This window comes from Trichechus manatus, unplaced genomic scaffold, assembly GCF_000243295.1.
Source record: "Trichechus manatus latirostris isolate Lorelei unplaced genomic scaffold, TriManLat1.0 scaffold00029, whole genome shotgun sequence".
NCBI lineage: Eukaryota > Metazoa > Chordata > Mammalia > Sirenia > Trichechidae > Trichechus > Trichechus manatus.
Window position 1 is genome coordinate 4,591,230 of NW_004443965.1, and position 20,178 is coordinate 4,611,407.

Genomic DNA, 20,178 nt, shown 5'->3' on the forward strand with positions numbered 1-20,178 from the left:
TGTCATAAAACAATATGCGTACTACTGTTTCATGAGAAACTATTTGTTCTGTAAGCCTTCACCTGAAGTACAATTAAAAAAAAAAAAAAAAAGACTTCACCAAAAGAGTCAAAAGACAACCTACAGACTGAGAAAAATATTTTGGCTACGACAAATCCGATCAGCGTCTAATCTCTAAAATCTGCAAGGTACTGCAAAACCTCAACAACAAAAAGACAAATAATCCAATTTAAAAACGGGCAAGGATATGAACAGTCACTTCACCAAAGAAGACATTCAGGCAGATAACAGACACATGAGGAAATATTCACAATCATTAGCCATTAGAGAAATGCAAATCAAAACTACAATGAGATACCATCTCACCTCAACAAGGCTAGCATTCATCCAAAAAATACAAAATAATAAATATCGGAGAGGCTGTGGAGAGAATGAACACTAATACACTGCTGGTGGGAATGTAAAATGGTACAACCACTTTGGAAATCCATTTGGTGCTTCCCTAAAAAGCTAGAAATAGAAGTATCATACGATCCAGCAATCCCACTCCTTGCAACATATCCTAGAGAAATAAGAGCCGTCACACAAATAGATATATACTCACCCACATTCACTGCAGCACTGTTCCTAATAGCAAAAAGATGGAAACAACCTAGGTGTCCATCAATGCATGAATGGATAAACAAATTATGGTATATTAACAAAGGAATACTACACAACAATGAAGAACAACGATGAATCCGTGAAACATAACATGGAGGAATCTGGAAGGCATTATGCTGAATGAATTTAGTCAGTCAAAAAAGGACAAATATTGTATAAGACCACTATTATAAGAACTCAAGAAAAGGTTTAAACATAGAAGAAAACATTCTTTGACGGTTATGAGGGTGGGGAGATTGATAGATACTACTCAAGAATTATCTTACTTGAAGGGAAGGACAGTACACACTACAGAGTAAGGCAGCACAACTGGACTAAACCAAAGCTAGAAGTTTCCTGAATACAACCAAATACTTCAAGGGACAGAGTAGCAGGGGCATGGGTCTGGGGACCATGGTTTCAGGGGCTATCTAGGTCAATTGGCATAGCAAAGTTTATTAAGAAAATTTTCTGCATCCTACTTTGGTGAACGACGTGTGAGGTCTTAAAAGCTAGTGAGTGGCCATCTATGATCCATCAATTGGTCCCAACCCCCCTGGAGTAAAGGAGAATGAAGAACACCAAAGACACAAGGAAAGCATCAGCCCAAGAGGCAGAAAGGGCCACATAAACCGGAGACCACAACAGCCTGAGACCAGAAGAACTAGATGATGCCCAGCTACCACCAATGACTGCCCTGACAGGAAACACAACAGAAAGTCCCTATTGGAGCAGGAGAAAAGTGGGGTGTAGAACTCAAATTCTAGTGACAAGAATAGACTTAATGGTCTGACTGAGACTGGAGGAACCCCAGAAAGCATGGCCCCCGGACTCTCTGTCAACCCAGCACTAAAACCATTCCCAAGGCCAACTCTTCAGTCAAAGATTAGACTGGACTGTGGGACATAAAATGATACTCATGAAGAGTGTGCTTCTTAGCTCAGGTAGATACACGAGACTAAATGGGCAGCTCCTGTCCAGAGGTGAGATGAGAAGGCAGAGAGGGTCAGGAGCTGGTTGAATGGACACGGGATATCAGGGGTAGAAAGGAGGAATATGCTGTCACAGTACAGGGAGAGCAAGTAGGGTCACAGAACAATGTATGTATAAATTTTTGTATGAGAGTCTAACTTGAATTGTAAACTTTCACTTAAAGTACAATAAAATAAAATTAAAATTAATAAATAAAAATTTAAAAAAAGAATATTGAGGCTTCTTGTACTAACAAATTTAAAAAAACAAACATAACCTGTAAAACGATCAAAGATTCTAGAGTCTTAAAGAGAAAGCTGCCAGAAGTTCTGAATAATCTAGAAGTTTCAAATGAATCAACTTTCTGAAAGTTCTGCCATTCCTTTTACTTCCATAAGTTGAATTTCCAAAGTTTAAAGAATGTTTCTATCACACTTATAATCTTAAGTCATTAAAATTTTATAACTATATAATGGTTTCAAGAAAACTTACATTAGAATTTCATTTAAATGAGTTTCTTTTAACTTTTAGGGGTCATGGGTCACTTTGAAAATCTGATGAAAACGATGAACACCTATAATTCAGACACATACAGAATTGTTTTAAATAACCTTTTTTTATTTCGTAAGTTTTGGATTTATAGAAAAGTTGCAAAGATAGTTCCCATATAATAGCACCCAGTTTCTCCTATTGTTAATATCATACATTACTACAGCATATTTTTCACAACTAGTGAGCCAACACTGGTATATTACTATTAACTAAACTTCATACTTTATTTGGATTTCATTAATTTTTCCTTAATGTCCTTTTCTGTTTCAAGATCCCATCCAGGATACTCCATTACATTTTTTCATCATGCCTCCTTAGCTTCCTCTGGTCCGTGACAGTTTCTCAGACTTTCCTTGTTTTCCGATGTCCCTTGACAGCTTTGAGGGTACTGGTCAAGTATTTTGTAGAATTCTCCTCAGTTTGGGTTTGTCTGATGTTTTCTCATGGTTACCAGTACCACCAGTAGCCCTCAAGTTGATTCCAATACATGATAACCCCACCTGTTGCAGAGGAGACCTGCTCCGTAGGGTTTTTCATGGTTCAACTAGAGTTTATGGGTTTTAGGAAGGAAGGTCACAGAGGTGAAGGTCAGTCTCATCACATCATATCAAGGGTACATGCTATCAACAAGACTTATCACTGACGATGTTAACTTCTATCACCTGGCCGAGGTGGTGTTTTCCAGGTTTTTCCACAGTAAATGTTACCTTTATTTCCCCTTTCCACACTCCACTCGTCAGAATCAAATCACTAAGTCCAGCCTACATTCAAGAGATGGGGAGTTAAGCACTATATTTCTTGCTTTTTTGCTCAAATTGTTCCAGCTTTGGTCATTGGAAGTTCTTTCAAAGGTTAGCTCCTGTGACCCTATGACATGCCCCCATTGTTTTGTGTTTTGTTGTTGTTTGTTTTTGTTTTGTCTTGTTTTGGAGCATTTCCTTATTTTTTGGCACAAGAAGCTCCAAGCTAATCTTGTATATTTTCTGCTCCAGCCCTACAATCGGCCATTTCTCCAAGAAACTCTGGCCTTTTTTACTGGAGAATGGTATTAGAAACCAAGATCTGGGTGCTAGATGTATGATGCGCTTAACAGATTTTTTAATCTATTTCAAGGAGGTTTACCAATCTCTAACACAATGTTGTCCAACACAAATATAATGTAAGGCACATGTGCGAGCCATATATGTAATTTTAAATCTTCTAATAGCCACGTTTTAAAAAAGATAAAATTGTAATATTTTATTTAACCAAATATATCCTAAATATTATCGTGCAACATGTAATCAATGTAAAAAATTGCCAAAGAGATATTTTACATTGTTTTCTCATACTAAGTTTTCAAAAGCCAGTGTGTAATTTACATTGAAAGCACACCTTAATTTAGACTAGCCACATTTCTAGGGCTCGATAACCTTCCATCACAGTCAACAGACTTAGTCTATAACGTGTCTTATAACAACTCCTTTCTCTGAAACTATACTAGAGAGTGAATTAATACATGCATTACTAAAATTACTCAACTATTTCATTCTGTTGCTGTTCTTAAATACTTTAGTTTCCTTTCAGACAGAAAAGTAAAAATGAAAGGAAACTTAATTTAAAAAAAAAAGAAAAGACAAGAACAGGACGGGAACTTTCTAAATCTTAGTGGGTTAAAACACACACTCAGATATTCTGCCGGAGGATCTTCTTACTTGACCTCAAGTAGCTCATCACACCCTTATGCAAAAATTCAGAAGCTTTATTTTCACAAACTTTTTTCTAAGACAAATACGAACGCTACCAATCTACTAAAACAGCATTTGGATCAAATTCTAATATATCACTTAAATCAACTATCCAAGTACATTTAATCTATTTTGAAAAACAGTAACAGTCATAAAAAAGGACAAATGTCTGAAATCATATCATATAGGAGACATAATTTTTAATTTTTGGATTATTTCAACTGTGTTTTTCTCGTATGTAAAAAGTTTAGTGGGAAATGCACCAAATGCTCTCATAATGATAATTTCCTGGTTTTGACACTTTATCATGCTCATCAAATCCAAGAGAAATGTTGCATTCCCACTACGTAAACTGGCTTCTCATTCTTGCCTAGTTTCCTTCTCAAGGCTACCTCTTTCAGGAAACCTTTCCCTTCCAAGGCACAACTGGTCTCTATTCACCTAATACAACAGAGGAGAAGGAGAGTCAGGAAAGGGAGGAAGTGATCGTTAAGGTCATGTGTCAACTTGGCTGGGCCATGATTCTCAGCTGTTCTGCCAGTTATGATGTAGTTTGGCAGTCGTATGATGATGTGTTCACTTCCATGATGAGATCTGATATAATGTGATCATCTCCATGATGGGATCTGCTGTGAGTAGCCAATCAGTTGAAAGGGAGCTTCCATGGGGGTGTTGCCTGCATCGAATATAAGTGGACTTTCTGGCAAGGCTTGTGGGCTTTTGCTTGCTCTGGATTCTGCAGCTGGCTCCTATTCAGTCTTACCTCCGGTTCCCAGGACTTGAGCTAGCAGCTTACCTGCCATCTTGCCTATTGATCTTGGGATTCGTTGGTCTTTGCAGTCTGTGAGCAAGAGCCCTGCTGTCTGACCTGCCGATCTTGGGTTTGCCAGTCCCTGTGGCTACATGAATCAGGAGAAGTCTCCAGCCTGACCCACGGACTGGGGATGTTCCAGCTTCTATAACCACATGACCCATTTTCTCTATATGTATGTTTATAAACTTTACTGGTTTTGCTTCTCTAGAGAATCCAGCCTAAGACAGAGGAGATATGGAATGTGTGGTTAACTGCCTCCGTGAACAACTGCCTCCTTTGCCAAGAGACCAGAAGAACTGGGTGGTGCCCAACTACATTTTGTTCAAAGATTCCATAAAAGAATCCTGATCAAAAGTGGGAAAATGGAGACCAGTAATTTCAAATTCTCATAAACATCAGACTTCATAGAGCCATGAAAGTTGGATAAACCCCTGAAACTACTGCCCTGAGATAATCTTTAAACCTTAAACCGAAAATATCCCCTGAAGTCTTCTTAAAGCCAAACAACAGTTTAGCTTAACTAGTAAAAAAGAAGTATGCCTTAAGCATTACGCTCTTTTAAGAACTATATAATATCAAACTGTCAACAGCAACTGGAAAGATTAGACAGGAACCTTAGGGGGCAGTGAATTTATATTATTGGGGAAGGAAATACTCAGAAAAGGAGGGTGAGAATGGTTACACAACTTAAAGAATGTAATCAATATCACTAAATGATACAAATAGAAACTGTTGAATTGATGTTGTTTTGCTGTGTATATTCTGAACAACGACAAAATAAATAAAATTATATATTAAAAAAAAGAAAAGAAAACCTTTCCTTGACTGTAAAACCTCAACATTTAGGATGATAATTTATATTTTTATGTGTTATTTGTCCTGGATATACCTTCTTTGTATAATTTTTTAAATCCAAATTAGGTAAGAAACTTTTTAAATACCAGGACTGTATCTTCTATTTCTTAAGCATCTATCTCAAAAGACAGCAACAGCAAAATGGAAAAGGCAGAACTTTACAGATCAGTAAACCTTCTGCCACTTAATAACTGGATGACTTATGTCTTAGATTCCTCACCAGTAAAATGGAAATCTAAAACACCTATTTTGAAGGTGATTGTGAGAATTCAGTAAGTACAGCACATGACACAAAGTAGACTTGATAAAGAATACTATTACTACTAAACCTGAAACCTGCTGCCGTGGAGTCAATTCCGACTCATAGCGACCCTACAGGACAGAGCAGAACTGCCCCAAAGGGTTTCCAAGGAGCGGCTGGTGGATTCAAACTGCCAAGCTTTTGGTTAGCAGCCAAACTCTTAACCACTGTGCCACCAGGGTTTCCACTATTACTACTACTAAGGGTAATCTAAAGCACCTACTGTAAAAAGCCTAAACAGATCTCTTTCTGGTAAAGTCTTCCAAAAAACAATACAAAAACCTCTATTCACTCTATGCCAGCAAAAGCAAACTTTTAAAAAGGTTCGTTTCCATCTCCACCACCCTGAAATCATATTATAGTGAAATAAAAAATAGCCACTCTTCTTCTTCTCCTTTTAACAAATTACTACCAATCTGCAATCTCATATATTCATAGTGCTAATTTACTACAAGGTTGAACCACATGAAACTGCCATTTTTTATAGGTCAAAACTGGTCAACCTACAGGCTATTTCGCATGGTTCAACATGTAATTTACATGCTCAGTGAACACTTCAGTAACTGGGTTTCAGTATCTCATCAGGAGCTTCATGGTCATTTTTTAATTACTACTGATATCCCTTCCTGTTTAAAAAAAAAAAAAAAAAAAAAACTTACCATGCTAAATTCTAAATAAAACACTAACAGCTTGTTTTACATAATTTGAAACAATCAACAGAAAAGAAATCGTAATTGAAATAAAATTCTGATTTAATTTCAATTTAAACATTTTAAATTAATCCAATTAAGAATAGTCTTACTCTAACGAGGTACAGGAGTCCAGTGACAAGGGCCAGAAGGCAGAAGGGGACAAGAAAGCTGGTGATAGGGAACCCAAGGTTGAATAAGCATAATGTTGTGTTGTGAGATTGTTAACCATTGTCATAGGGCAACATTTGTAGTAATTGTCAAATGAGAAACTATTTTGTTCTATAAGCCTTCATCTTAAGTGAGAATAACAGCACAATTGGAAGAGCGCAGTCAATGTCACTGAACTGTGTATGTAGAAATTTTTGAAACGGTGTATCTTTGGCTATGTGTATTTTCACCAAAAAAAAAAAAAAAAAGGTTGAGAATTTAGAGGGTTAATATGTTGTGGGGTTGTTAACCAATGTCATAAAACAACATGTGTACTACTGTTTCATGAGAAACTATTTGTTCTGTAAGCCTTCACCTGAAGTACAATAAAATATAAAAATAAATAAATAAATAAAATTAGAATGCATTTTACAATCAAGAAAAGAAGAGTCTTACTGTTCTAGAATCCGAGAATGGATTGTATTCATCAAGTCCTGGTGGAACATTTCTTGTCACCTGTGTAACTGATGGGTCCTGGAATAAAATTTGAAGGAGAAAAAAAGATTACTTATCCATTAAGAAGTAATTTTGATATTTATATAGCATGTGCTTTATCTGTACTTTTGGTTGCTCAGAAAAGCTAACAGAGGAAAATAAAAGAGGATGACTATCAGGAGCTTTACTCAGTCCCGTTCCAACAAAGCCGAAATTTAAACCCACAATCCTCACAGCCTCAAAGAAAAACTAGGTTAGATGCAAATCAGCTGCTAGCTATTAAACAAGGATTCAAAGTAGACCACCTCTTAATAGCTGTGTGAAACTGATAGCACAAGAGCATCTTCACAAATCCTGAGTAAGCCCACCATCCATCCTTTCCTCTGGGCTCCACAGAGTTCACGCTCCTCTTTTTTATAGTATTTCAGCCAGTTTTCCTTGCTGCAGATTTAAATATCATATTGCAAATCAATGTCATAATGGCCGACATCTATAGCATTCAGAATTAAATATCTTTTACTTTTTAAAAAAAAAAATTCTACTCAAATATCTCTACTTGACAGTAGTGTCTTTTTTCCACGATTCTGGACAGTCTCCCCTTTTCCAAGTATAATATATTATCACTCTATCCTGGCTTTTCAAATCTTTTAGTATTAGGCTTTCCTATAAATAACTAGTAAACCCTGGTGGCATAGTGGTTCAGAGCTACGGCTGCTAACCAAAAAGGGCAGCAGTTCAAATCCACCAGGCACTCCCTGGAAACTCTATGGGGCAGTTCTACTCTGTCCTATAGGGTTGCTGAGTCGGAATCGACTCAACAGCAACTGGTTTTAAAAATAACTAAAATCACAAAATCCTAGATACTTATTCTACTTCTCTTGATTGTGACTGTAAAACACAAATACAATGAACAAAATCAACCACATATTGATGTGAAAAGCATTTTGCAAACTATGATGTAGCCTATTTGGCCCTCCATCTCTAGTTCACTGGGTCTAAACCTTTAGCATGCATCAGAATCAAATGAAAGGCTTATTAAAACACAAACTGCTGTGCCCTACCCCAGAGTTCCTGATTCAGTAGGGCTGGAGTGGGGCCAAAGAATCTGTATTTCTAACAAGTTTCCAGGGGATTCTGCTGCTGGTACAGGGACCACTGCCCTAGTCTATATTGTACCTTCTTCAAACTATCTTCTTCAACACAATCACCAAAAGTACCTTTCAAAAATGCAAAGCTAATTTGTCATTCCCCTCCTCCAACCCTCTCCATTTCAGACCATTTAGAGCTCTCCACTAACTATAAGATAAAATATAAACTCCTCAAAATGAGATATAAGGATTCTGACTATCTTGTCCCTGTCTACCTTTCCAGCCTCATCAACCTTCTCATAATCACCCCACCCTGCCAGGTCCTTCTCCCTTAACCAAATGAAACATGCTATTGCAAAAGAAGCCTTGAACTTGGCAAAACACAAGTAGCAAGGATAAATAAAAAGTACAGCACAGACAAAAAATAAAGGCTTTAGGCTTGCTCCATAATAAAATGGGCAGGAAAGGAAACGTGAAATAAAGTAAGAGACCTACAGTGCCTAGAAAAGAAGGAAGGAATGAAACCACTGTACTCTCCAGGGTTTCCCTCCAAAGTTTACCCCAAAGTGGGAAGAGCAGGTAGATTATCAAAAAGGGATGTCTGCTTTAGGAAGAACATTAAGAAAATGGAAAAGTGAATGTTTTAAGCAAAATTTTCAACTTGGCATTGCTGGGGTCAACCTAATTAAGAAGTTTAGTGTCAGCAAGTGCAGACCTTTAGCTGCGGTCTCAATGCCTACTCTCACGACCAGCCACAAAACCAGATGATCTGTGATTCCTCAGACAACATTGTCTTTGCATTGCTTCCTCTAGCAGAATACTCATCCCAGCAAGGTCAGCCTAGCAATCTCCTTCTCTTCCTTAAAGACACAGTCCAAATATTACCTCAGATACTAAGCAATAATCTTCCTGATACCTTCCCTATCCAAGTCACTCCATCCCTAGAACCAATCCTCCCACAGCAATTATTATTTATCTCCATTAGCATTTATTTCACTGAACCATAATGATCTGCATACAAGCCTTTTTTCCCAAATTAGATTGTGATCTCTTCGAATACAAGAAGGTCTTTTTTTTTTTTTCAATCATACATGCCTAGTGATATTTGGTAACTGCTTTTTGGATCTACATGATAAAGTAGTAGCATGCAGCTGAGGATTGTTAAATGGTATAAGAAAAGTCTATGCACTGCTATGAAGTGGGTGAAAAATGATACAGAACAGTGTAATAAGACGTTACCTCTTATGCAAGAAGGAAGATAAAAATAAACGTACATGTGTGTATTTATATTTTTAAAAAGGAAGAACCAAGAATTAATAAGAATGTTTACCTAAGGGGAAGGAATTAACCCTGATGGTACAGTAGTTAAAGGGCTCAGCTGCTAACCGAAAGGCCAGCAGTTCAAATTCACCAACGGCTCCTCAGGAGAAAGATGTGGCAGTCTGCTTCCGTAAAGATGACAGCCTTGGAAACCCTATGGGGCAGTTCTACCCTGTCCTATGAGGTCACTATGAGTCGGAATCGACTCCATGGCAGTATTTTGGTTTTACAGGGAAAGGAAGGGAACAGTGAAAAGAGAGGACAGTCTTAAATGCTAGATTTCTCTGAATGTATCTTGTTTTACAGTTTTTGGAATCATGAAAATGTTTTACATAACTATAAAACAAAGTTAATTGAAAAAGGAGGGGATGCAAAATGTATTTGCTTAGCCAATATCCTTGCTACCAAAGCCATCCTCTGAATGCTACAGTAGTACAATGAGCCCCAACTCTCATTTTACAAATTCATATAGCCAATTACCTCAAATGTCCTGAAATTCATCTTAAATGCTTTAAAAAAAAAAAAAAAAAAAAAAAGGTATAGCTTAGTTCTCAAGAGACCCAGACTGAAATCATTCTTCCAATTCTCTACTTTCGACTACAATAACTAAAATGCACTTGTTTCCTTGAGATTTAAAAAAAAAAAAAGTTTATCCAGGCTGAAAGTTAACTGGTGGTTTGACAAAATCACTGCCTCAAATGAACTGACTTCACTTCTAGTCAATCCAGAATCTCTCTTAATGTAGTATTATATGACAAAGCAGTACTGTATGTACAGGATATGCCAAGAATGAGACTGGATTTGAGGAAGGTAAAGAACTGATATCTCTAAGTTATCACATAATTAAAGTTTCAAGTTAGTTTTAATAAATGTGAGAAAGCTACAGCCTCTAAACTGGGAGAAGATAACAAGGCTGAACAAGATTTAAATAATAATAAATTATCTCTTGATGCCTATTAGGTATCCATCACTTACTCATGCAATGATCCTTCCTGGTAGATGGTATTGTTCCATTTTTCAGAAACAGAAGCTATGGGCTTAAAAAAGTCAAGAAACTTACTCAAAGTCAATTATTATATGTAAAGCCAGGACTTTACATGTCTACGTATACTCTTTCCACCAGATACCCTGGTGGTGCAGTGGTTAAAGTGATTGACTGCTAATCATAAGGCCAGCGGTTCAAAACCACCAGTGGCTTCGTGGGAGAAAGATGTGGCAGTCTGCTTCCATAGAGATTCACAACCTTGGAAACTCTAAGGAGTCACTATGAGTTGAAATTGACTCGATGGCAGTTGGATTTTTGGTTATACTAAAAACAGAGTTCACCAAAATCACAATTTTGCAAAAGACATTGGCTGAGCTGTTTACTGATGACTCCGAAACTTTGGTTTGTTTCCTCTTAAACACAATCAAAATGAAATTGCCTCAAACTGATAACTTTGTTTCTTCTATGGCAGTGGTTCTCAAATTTCAGCATGCATTGGAAACCTGGAGGGCTTGTTAAAACCCAGATTGCTGAGCCCCAGCCTCAGAGTTTCTGATTCAGCAGGTCTTGGAGGATGCCTGAGAATTTGCATTTCTAACAAGGCTAAGATTCGGGGATAGTCTTATTTTACTGACTCCGGAGGAATATACTACACTCTGTATCTTATTAACTTTCAGGTAGAAAGTAAAGACATTCCTTAGAGTTTAATTTAAATATTCTATGTGGATCTGACTAAGCACAGACATTAAACAGTTACATCTTTATTCATTTAGTTAAGGCAAGACTATTCCGCTAACTCTTTAGTAATGGCACTTAATAATCTTATATTTCATTAAAAGCAAGATGCATTATGAAACAAATGTTTTTTCAAAGAAGAGAACTAAGTTCATTCTGCAGGGTTGTATACTGTCATTGTATTTCAACTGATGCATTAAATTGGACATTTCTCAACCAGACATTTTTCAATGGCTGCCACATATAACATCATAGGAAGATTCCAACCTGGCAGAGAGTAATTTCACCTTTAGCTGTATCATTACTGTAGAAGTGAGGAGGTTTATTCAACAAACAATTAAGGTCTTTCTTCCAAGGCACCTCTGGGTAGACTCTAATCTCCAACCGTTCAGTTAGCAGCCCAGCACTCCTTTGCACCTTCCAGGGACTCCTGGAATACCACTGATGTTGTTGTTAGTTGTCCTTGAGTCAATTCACGTCAACTCACAGCGACTCCATGCGTGCTACAGTGGAACGGCTTCATAAGGTTTTCAAAGCTGTGGCCTTTTGGATGCAGATGGCCAAACCTGTTTTCTGAGGCTTCTCTGGGTGGGTTCAAACTGCCAACCACTAGTGCTTAATCATTTGCACCACTCAGAGATTCCTGGAACAGCATTAACTTGTTGTAAATTGGAAACCCTGGTGGCATAGTGGTTAAGTGTTACAGCTACTAGCCAAAGGGTAGGCAGTTCAAATCCACCAGGCGCTCCTTGGAAACTCTATGGAGCAGTTCCACTCTGTCCTACAGAGTTGCTATGAGTCGGAATCGAGTCGATGGCAATGGGTTTTTGGTTGTTGTAAATTAACTTGTCAATGCTATTCTAACTGGTGAGGAAGGACTTCGTGGTACAGTAATCTTCATAACACCCTGCAGATACTCAGTTGGGCCTCAGGGTGAGGAAAAAAGGAGAAGCAAGAGTGAGAGAGGCAGAGGAGGGAAAAGAGCCTCCCTGTCTCATAATCTTTATCAGATCTGGTGCAGTTCAACTCTCATCTGTTTTATACTGTATTGATTTCATTTGAAAATGCTTTCACGTATCACCCTTAAGAGTGTGCGTGTGTGAAGGGGGTCAGAGGTGGATTGAGGAAGCACCTTGTTAGTTCCCTGAGACTTTCTTTATAACTGTAGAGACCAAGTTGAACTTCCTTCTCTCCTCCAAGAATCCTTGCAATAAACACGCATCACTCACCTAAGGTAACCTGAGCACACCTCTGCGCATTAGATCCAAAAGAGATGGAACTAATATGTTTTGCCATTCTGTATTATATTAAAACTCAATGTAAAAACTTGGCAAAGGATACTGGTGAAGACAGGGAGCCCTGGTGGCGCACTGATTAAGTGCTTCGCTAACTGAAAGGTCAGCGGTTTAAACCTACCAACCGCTCAGTGGGAGAAAGACGTGGCAGTCGGCTTCCGTAAAGATTACAGCCTTGTAAACCCCACGTGGCAGTTCTACTCGGTCCTACAGGGTCACTATGAGTTGGAATAGACCTGACGGCACAGAACAACATTGGTGATGGTAGCGCAGCATGATTGATGTAACTGATCTCACTGCATTGCATATGTGAAAAACATCAAATTGGCAAATGCTGTGCTATCAGTATTTTTACAACAATAAAAAATATAATTTAAAAAATAATAAATGAACTATGTGAAAACTGTTTACTGCCGTAAGTATGTAGGTAAAATCTGCTGTGAGCAAAAGATGTTAAATATGAACACATACTGATGCCGACTATACACTTACCCCCAACACACTTACTGATCCATAACCGTTGTTAATCCCTGCATAATTTAACTCTAGTTTTCACTTTCTTTCTCCTCCCCTTCTAATTTAAAAAATAACGGGAGAGAATGATATAACTCTAGTATTTAATTTATTCTTTATCTTTCTTAGTTAGCTCTTCCCCGCAGTTCAAAAGTTTAAGCCAATTTCAGAAAATCTATCTGAAAAAAAGACTTCATTTCTAAGCTGCATCACTTCCCACCTTTTCTCTAGATTGCCCAATTATCCTGTTCTCTCATAAATTCAACTGCTTTCTTTCAACCAGATCCCACATATTTACATTCCAAGTCTCAATCATCTTTAAAATGCACACAAGCAAAGAAAAACAAAAACAAGCTACTCAAGCTACTAACAGCCCCCCTCTCTCATCTTCCTTTCTGTCCACTTCTCTTCATCTCCTCCAGTTTAAGCTGCCATCATTTCTCATGTATAAACTGTAATAGCCTCCTTACTGGTCTCTCTCCATCCTCTGACACTGTATTATTCCACAAAGCTTAATCAAACGCTTTTCAATACCTCTGCTTACTCCAATCAATATTATACACGACTAGGCAACTTGATTCAACAAGAAAAGCCCCAAACTAGAAGCCATGAAAGCCCCTGCCCTCAGAGAGTTAAATTATTTTCCTACTCTATACTTCTCAGAGCTACTATAAACATTTGAACTTAATAAATACAATTTCACTTAAGTACTACAGTTTGTAAATACCCCATCATTAACAAAGGGGGAAGAATTAGAAGAAACCATTAAAAATCTCTGCAAGACTAAAGCAACACGGATTTAGTAAAACTCCTATAAATCATTGTGAGAACTGCTTAAATAATCACTAGGAATTATCCAATAAGTCATGATTTTGAAAAATTCCTATTCATGGCAAGAGTCATGACAGTCTTACTCAGATCTAAAAGAGACTCACAAACTAATTTTTATGGCTCCAAATCATCTCTTAATTAAGGCATTCACTTGCTTAATTCCACATTAGTTTAACTCCTCCTAAGTAGGGCTATGAAAGGCAGTCCAATCTGAAAGTAAACAAACCACCTAGGTTGCACTATGTGACCATGTTAATACCAGCATTATATGCCCCCCCCCAAAATCATCTAGTACACTCTAGATTCTAGATGAGGAATCCTTTGAAAACAAACCAGAATTTGCAAATATAATGTAAATATAATTTAGTGAGGACTTCCTCCAGATGATTAATGAAATATGTAAGGAACTTACATAATACAGAAAACAAGCAAGTCTAGTTTCTTAGTTTATAGTCAAAAGGAATCTGAGAGATCTGTTCCTTTCTTCGTTCTATTTTGTATTACCAGCAGCACTTTTAGCAGTTGCTGTAAGAAATCATCCCACATTATTCTTATTAAAGCCGTTCTGTGAAATAGTTTTAGTCCAAGTTCTGTCACTCCTGAGTAAACTTAAAAAAAATCAACCTCTAAGTCTGAATTTCCTATCTATAAAATGAGGGGTGCGTTACAATAACACATATGTCTTCTGCCTCTGACTCTGCAGTTTAGGAAACTCAAGGCACAATACCGACAAATTCTTTTTTTGTCCTTCAAGACCGAGCTCAGGCATCACCTTCTTGGGAAATTTTACACTGCAATCCTAAAAATGTGCTACTCTTGTTTCTTTAGCACCAAAGCATTTATCGCATATTATGTCTCCCGACTAAAATATGTATTCTTTGACATCAGGGACTTATTTCTCTTCTTCACCTTGGTATCCCTAGTGACTACCACAATGTCTGACTCACTTTAGGGGCTCTGTATATACTTGCCAAATCAACAACCTACTCTTGTTCCATTTTCAAGGGTAACAGTCTATCTCATCTCTAAACCAGTCACAGCAACTACACAAAATTTTAAATAACTTTAAAGACCATATTAAACCGGCAAACTCTCCAAGTATGATGGTAGATAAAGGCTGACAAAATATTATGCTTGTTTTTCAAATTATGCCATTAGATTCACTCTAAGTCACATTACTGTATTTTTACATAAATAACTGCACCTTCTACATTTGTTTGCCAACCACGACCTCTACCTCCCTCCCAGGTACTTTCATAAGTATCGCTATGCCAATTTTTACATGTTGCTGTAAACATAGAGGAGCCCTGTGGCACAGTGGTTAAGTGATTAAGAGCTCGGCTGCTAACTAAAAGGTCGGCAGTTCGAATCCACCAGCCACTCCTTGGAAACCCTATCGGGCAGTTCTACTCTGTCCTACAGGGTCACTATGAGTCAGAATCAACTCTATGGCAATGGGTTTGGCTTTCTGGGTAAACACAGAAGGCGCAAGTTATTTGTGTTAAAATACATGAGCATCTGGTCAAAACAACAGAAACTAGATGGTTCATCGGGGAAAGAATGAGATAGTCCACTGGCAAATGCTATGAATACCACTGAAGTAAAGCGGTCCTGCTAATTCAAATTTCACATTCTATTATGTAGCACCATTTCTGAGCTGCCTGAACTACATGAAAACCAAAGAAAATATGTCTAAAGACAGAGCAGTGTTGAGAAGCTTAAAAATAACTTCTTAGAACAAGCAGTAGGGCAAAAAAAGAATTAAAAAAAATAGGATCAAAATTTCTTACATTTATAGTAAGTCCTTAAGAAAAATTAAAGTAACCTTATGTAGACAGCCATTACCTCACACCATATACAAAAATTTACTTAAAATGAATCAAGGTCCTAAATGTAAGCTCTAAAAATATAAAACTCTTAGACTAAAACACAGGCATAAGTCTTCATGATTTTGGATTAGGCAATGATTTCCTAGATATGACACCAAAAGCACAAGCAACCAAAGAAAAAATTGATAAACTGGATTTCATTGAAATTCAAACTTTTGTGCTACAAACAGTATCATCAAAAAAGTGAAGACAACCCAGAGAAATTGAGAAAATTTTTGCAAATCATTTATCTGATCAGTGACTTCGATCTAGAATATATAAAGAACTCTAACAATTCAATAATAAAAGGACAAATGACACAATTTAACAACGGGCAAAGGATCTGAATAGACATTTCTCCAAAGAAAATATACAAATGGCCAACAAGTACATGAAAAGATGCTCAATATAATTAATCATCAGGGAAAGGTATATCAAAATGTTTATCAAAGAGATAACACTTTACACCCACTAGGGTGGCTACAATCAAAAAGACAGACAAGTGATGGTGGGAAGCCTCATATACTGCTAGTGAGAATGTAAAATGGTGCAGGTGCTTTGGAAAACAGTTTGGCAGTATCCATATGACCCAGCAATTCCACTCCTAGTTACACATCCACGAGAAATGAAGGTATATGGCCACACAAAAATGTATATACAAATATTCACAGCAGCATTATTTAAAATAGTCAAAAAGTGGAAAAAGCCCAAATGTGCATCAACTGATGAATGCATAAATAAAATATGATAGAGCCATACAACAGAATATTATTTGGCCATAAAAAGAAATGAAGTACTGATACACGCTACAATATGAGTGATTCTTGAAGGAAAAAAAACAAACCCACTGCCGTCAAGTCGATTCCAACTCATAGCGACCCCAAAGGACTGAGCAGAACTGCCCCATAGGGTTTCCAAGAAGCGCTTGGTGGATTCGAACTGCCGACCTTTTGGTTAGCAGGTGAACTCTTAATCACTACACCGCCACTAACTGAAAGAAGCCAGTCATAAAAGATTACATACTGCATGATTCCACCTATATAAAATGTCCAGAAAGTAGATTAGTGGCTGCCTAGGGCTGGAGAGATTGGGGGAAATGGAAGTGAATGCTAAATACTATGGGGTTTCCTTTTAGAATGACAAAAAATCTTCTAAAATTGATTGTAGCCATGGTTGTACAATTCTGTGACTATACTAAAAACCACTGAATTGTATCCTTTACGTGAATGAATTGTACAGTACATGAATTATACGTCAATAAAGCTGTTCTAAAAAAAAAAAAGATAATCAGATATATAATATTTCTTGGAAGAAATGTGGCCAACCAGCTATAAATCCACATTTCTTCAAAATCTAGAACACCAAATCACTCAATGCCTTCATTTAATAAACAGAAATGCTCTTTAGGGAAGAAAGAAGGAGGGATAATGTCAAAGGAATAGTAAGCCAGAACTACACTGACGACAGAGTTTGAATATCTACAAATTAGAGACTTTATTTTAGCATTTTATTATACTAAATCACCAAAATTTCTTCTGAAATTTGAAAATTTGGGTGGATAATAGAGCTAGGTACCTCTATATTAATGCACTAACGTCTACAGCCACAAAAAGTACAAAAAGGGATTGTTCACAGACGACAGGAAAATATTTGATCATGTTATCTATTCAACTGATTAACTGGTTAAATCACCTTTGACCTCTAAAGAACGAGGCATTGAATTGATATTCTAGGGGCAGAATATCAGGGCCCACCCACATAATTATCCCTTATTTTCAGAAAACTATCAAGAGATTTTTGAAGTATGTTTTATCATATATAGTAGTTCTGTCATTGTACTTTATTAAATATTGCAACGCCAAAACAATTATCACTAAATTTGGCAAGCAAAGACCTTTGAACGAATTTTAAAATGTTTTAATATTTTGGTCATATTTTAGGCAGTCAACTGTTAAGGGCAGTTTTTCTGAGAGTAAATGTACAATGAATAGGACACTTTCTTAGGAACTGAATTCTAAATGGTGGTTCAATGCCACAGGCTACTACTTAGAAGCACAGTACCACCAAAACCAAGCATTCTCTACAACAATGTATCCATGAAGAAAAAAATGTTCAGAGTTCCAACTGTGAGACCAGGGATTCATCTCTGGCTAGCCTCCCATGACTTGAAACAGTAATCACAAATTTAAAAACTATTAGACTTAAATACAGGAAAAAGAACATTAGACGTCCTTTTCAAAAATCACTGACACTAAACAACCAAGTGTACAACTCTCCAACATTTAACCAAAACTTGTATCACAAGATGATTTGTCATAGAAATCAAATGAGCTCCCCTTACTATTACCCTCAGTTCAAGTTCTGATACATAATAGCTTCTAAAATCCCTAAATTTTGTAAGGCAACCAGTAATTTCTATGTTTTGTTTTTGCTACTATTTCTGTTAATATCAAAAAGTCTAAAAGTTAACAGAAACTAGAGTCTGCTTTAGAAAATACAGACAATTTAGGGATGAAATAAAGGAGAAGAAAAATCACATGCTGCAACCAAAGATAATCTTGCACTGTTATCTCTTTATCGGTATTTTAAGAGCTCCCCATCTCTGTCTTGATTCAAAAGAAGAAATTCTGGAACTATAAGAAATGTAAGAGAACCAGCAAGTAAATACTGAAAGCAGAGAAATTAAGTAATTTGCCTAAGGTCATCTAGCCAGGAGGTGGAGAAGCAACCAGTTCCAGAGTCCACCCTCTTACTTATTGTTGGCTGCCTGAGAGTCAGCCCCCTACTCGTGGCGACCCAGTGCACAACTGAATGAAAAGATGCCCAGTCCTGTACATCCCCTGATCGGACCACTGGGATCCACAGGGTTTCCACTGGCTTATTTTTGGAAGTAGATCGCCAGGCCTTTCCTTCTAGTCCATCTTAGTCTGGAAGCTCCTCTGAAACTTGTTCAGCATCACAGCAACAAGCAAGCCTCTAATGACAGACTGGTGCTGGCTACGCATGAAGTGCATTGGCTGAAATTGAAGGCAGGTCTCCTGCATGGAAGGCAATAATTAGACCAATAAACTACCAATGTCCCCTCATTAGCCATTCCACCCAAATCAAATCCAACAGAACAAAGTAGAACTGCTCCATAGGGTTTCCAAGGCTGTAAATCTCTATGGAAGCAGACTGCCATACCTTTCTCCTGCAGGGCGGCTGGTGGGTTCAAATCACCAACTTTTCGGTTAGCAGCCAAGTGCTTAACCATCGCACCACCAGCGCTCCTTCATTAGCCATTGGGGAATGCAAATTAAAACCAAGAGATACCACTTCACACCCACCAGGATAGCTAGAATCAAAAAGTCATATAACAAGAAATCAGAACTGTCATGTACGGCTTTGTTGTTGTTAGGTGCCGTGGAGTCACTTCCAACTCACAGTGACCCTACATACAACAGAACGAAACACTGCGCAGTCCTGCACCATCCTCAATCGTTGCTATGTTTGAGCCTGCTGTTGTAGCCACTGTGTCAATCCATCTCATTGAGGGCCTTCCTCTTTTTCGCTGACCCTCTACTTTACCACAACCTTCTCCAAAGTCTGTTCCCTCCTGCTAGTGGGAGTGTAAAATGGTGCAACTGCTTTGGAAAAATCTGACAGTTCCTCAAAAGATTAAACATACAGTTACCATATGACTCAGCAATTCCACTCCTAAGTATACACACAAGACAACCGAACAGGTGTTCAAACAAAAACATGTACACAAGTGTTTAAAGCAACATTATTTATAATAGCCAAAAAGTGGAAACAACCCAAATGTCCATCAACCAACGAGTGGATAAACAAAATGTGGCATACCTATACAATGGAATATTACTTGGCCATAAAAAAAAATGAAGTACTGATACATGCTACAATATGGATGAACCTTGAAAATATTATGTTAAGCGAACAGAAGTCAGATACAAAAGATCACATATTATATGAGTCCATTCATATGAAATGTCTAGAATAAGGAAATCTAGAGATACAGAAAGTAGATTTATGCTTGCTTAGGGTTACTGGGCGGGGGGGCACAGTGTTTCTTTGTGAGGTGATGAAAATGTTCTCAAATTGAGGTGATGGCTCCACATATCTGTGAACGTACTAAAAACCACTGAATGGGTACACTTTAAATGAGTCAACTGTATGGTGTCTTAGTCATCTAGTACTGCTGCAACAGAAATACCACAAGTGGATGGATTTAACAAAGAGAAACTTATTTCCTTACAGTAAAGTAGGCTAAAAGTCCAAATTCAGGGCTTCAGTTCCCAGGGAAGGTTTTCTCTCTCTCTGTTGGCCTTCTCATCAATCTCCTCCCC

General features: G+C 37.6%; 1 protein-coding gene across 3 annotated transcripts in view; it reads right to left on the minus strand.

Moving 5' to 3' along the window:
* SCAMP1 (secretory carrier membrane protein 1) overlaps nucleotides 1–20,178 on the minus strand; it is a 130,441-nt gene that overhangs the window by 102,280 nt on the left and 7,983 nt on the right. For 2 of the 3 annotated variants that reach the window (XM_004374473.3, XM_023729478.1), the window contains exon 2: nucleotides 7,159–7,236. In XM_004374473.3, the coding sequence (XP_004374530.1) occupies nucleotides 7,159–7,236 (78 nt within the window). Of the gene's footprint in view, nucleotides 1–7,158; nucleotides 7,237–7,502; nucleotides 7,643–20,178 lie in introns of those variants that run through there. The other variant, XM_023729479.1, reaches the window with a different exon arrangement.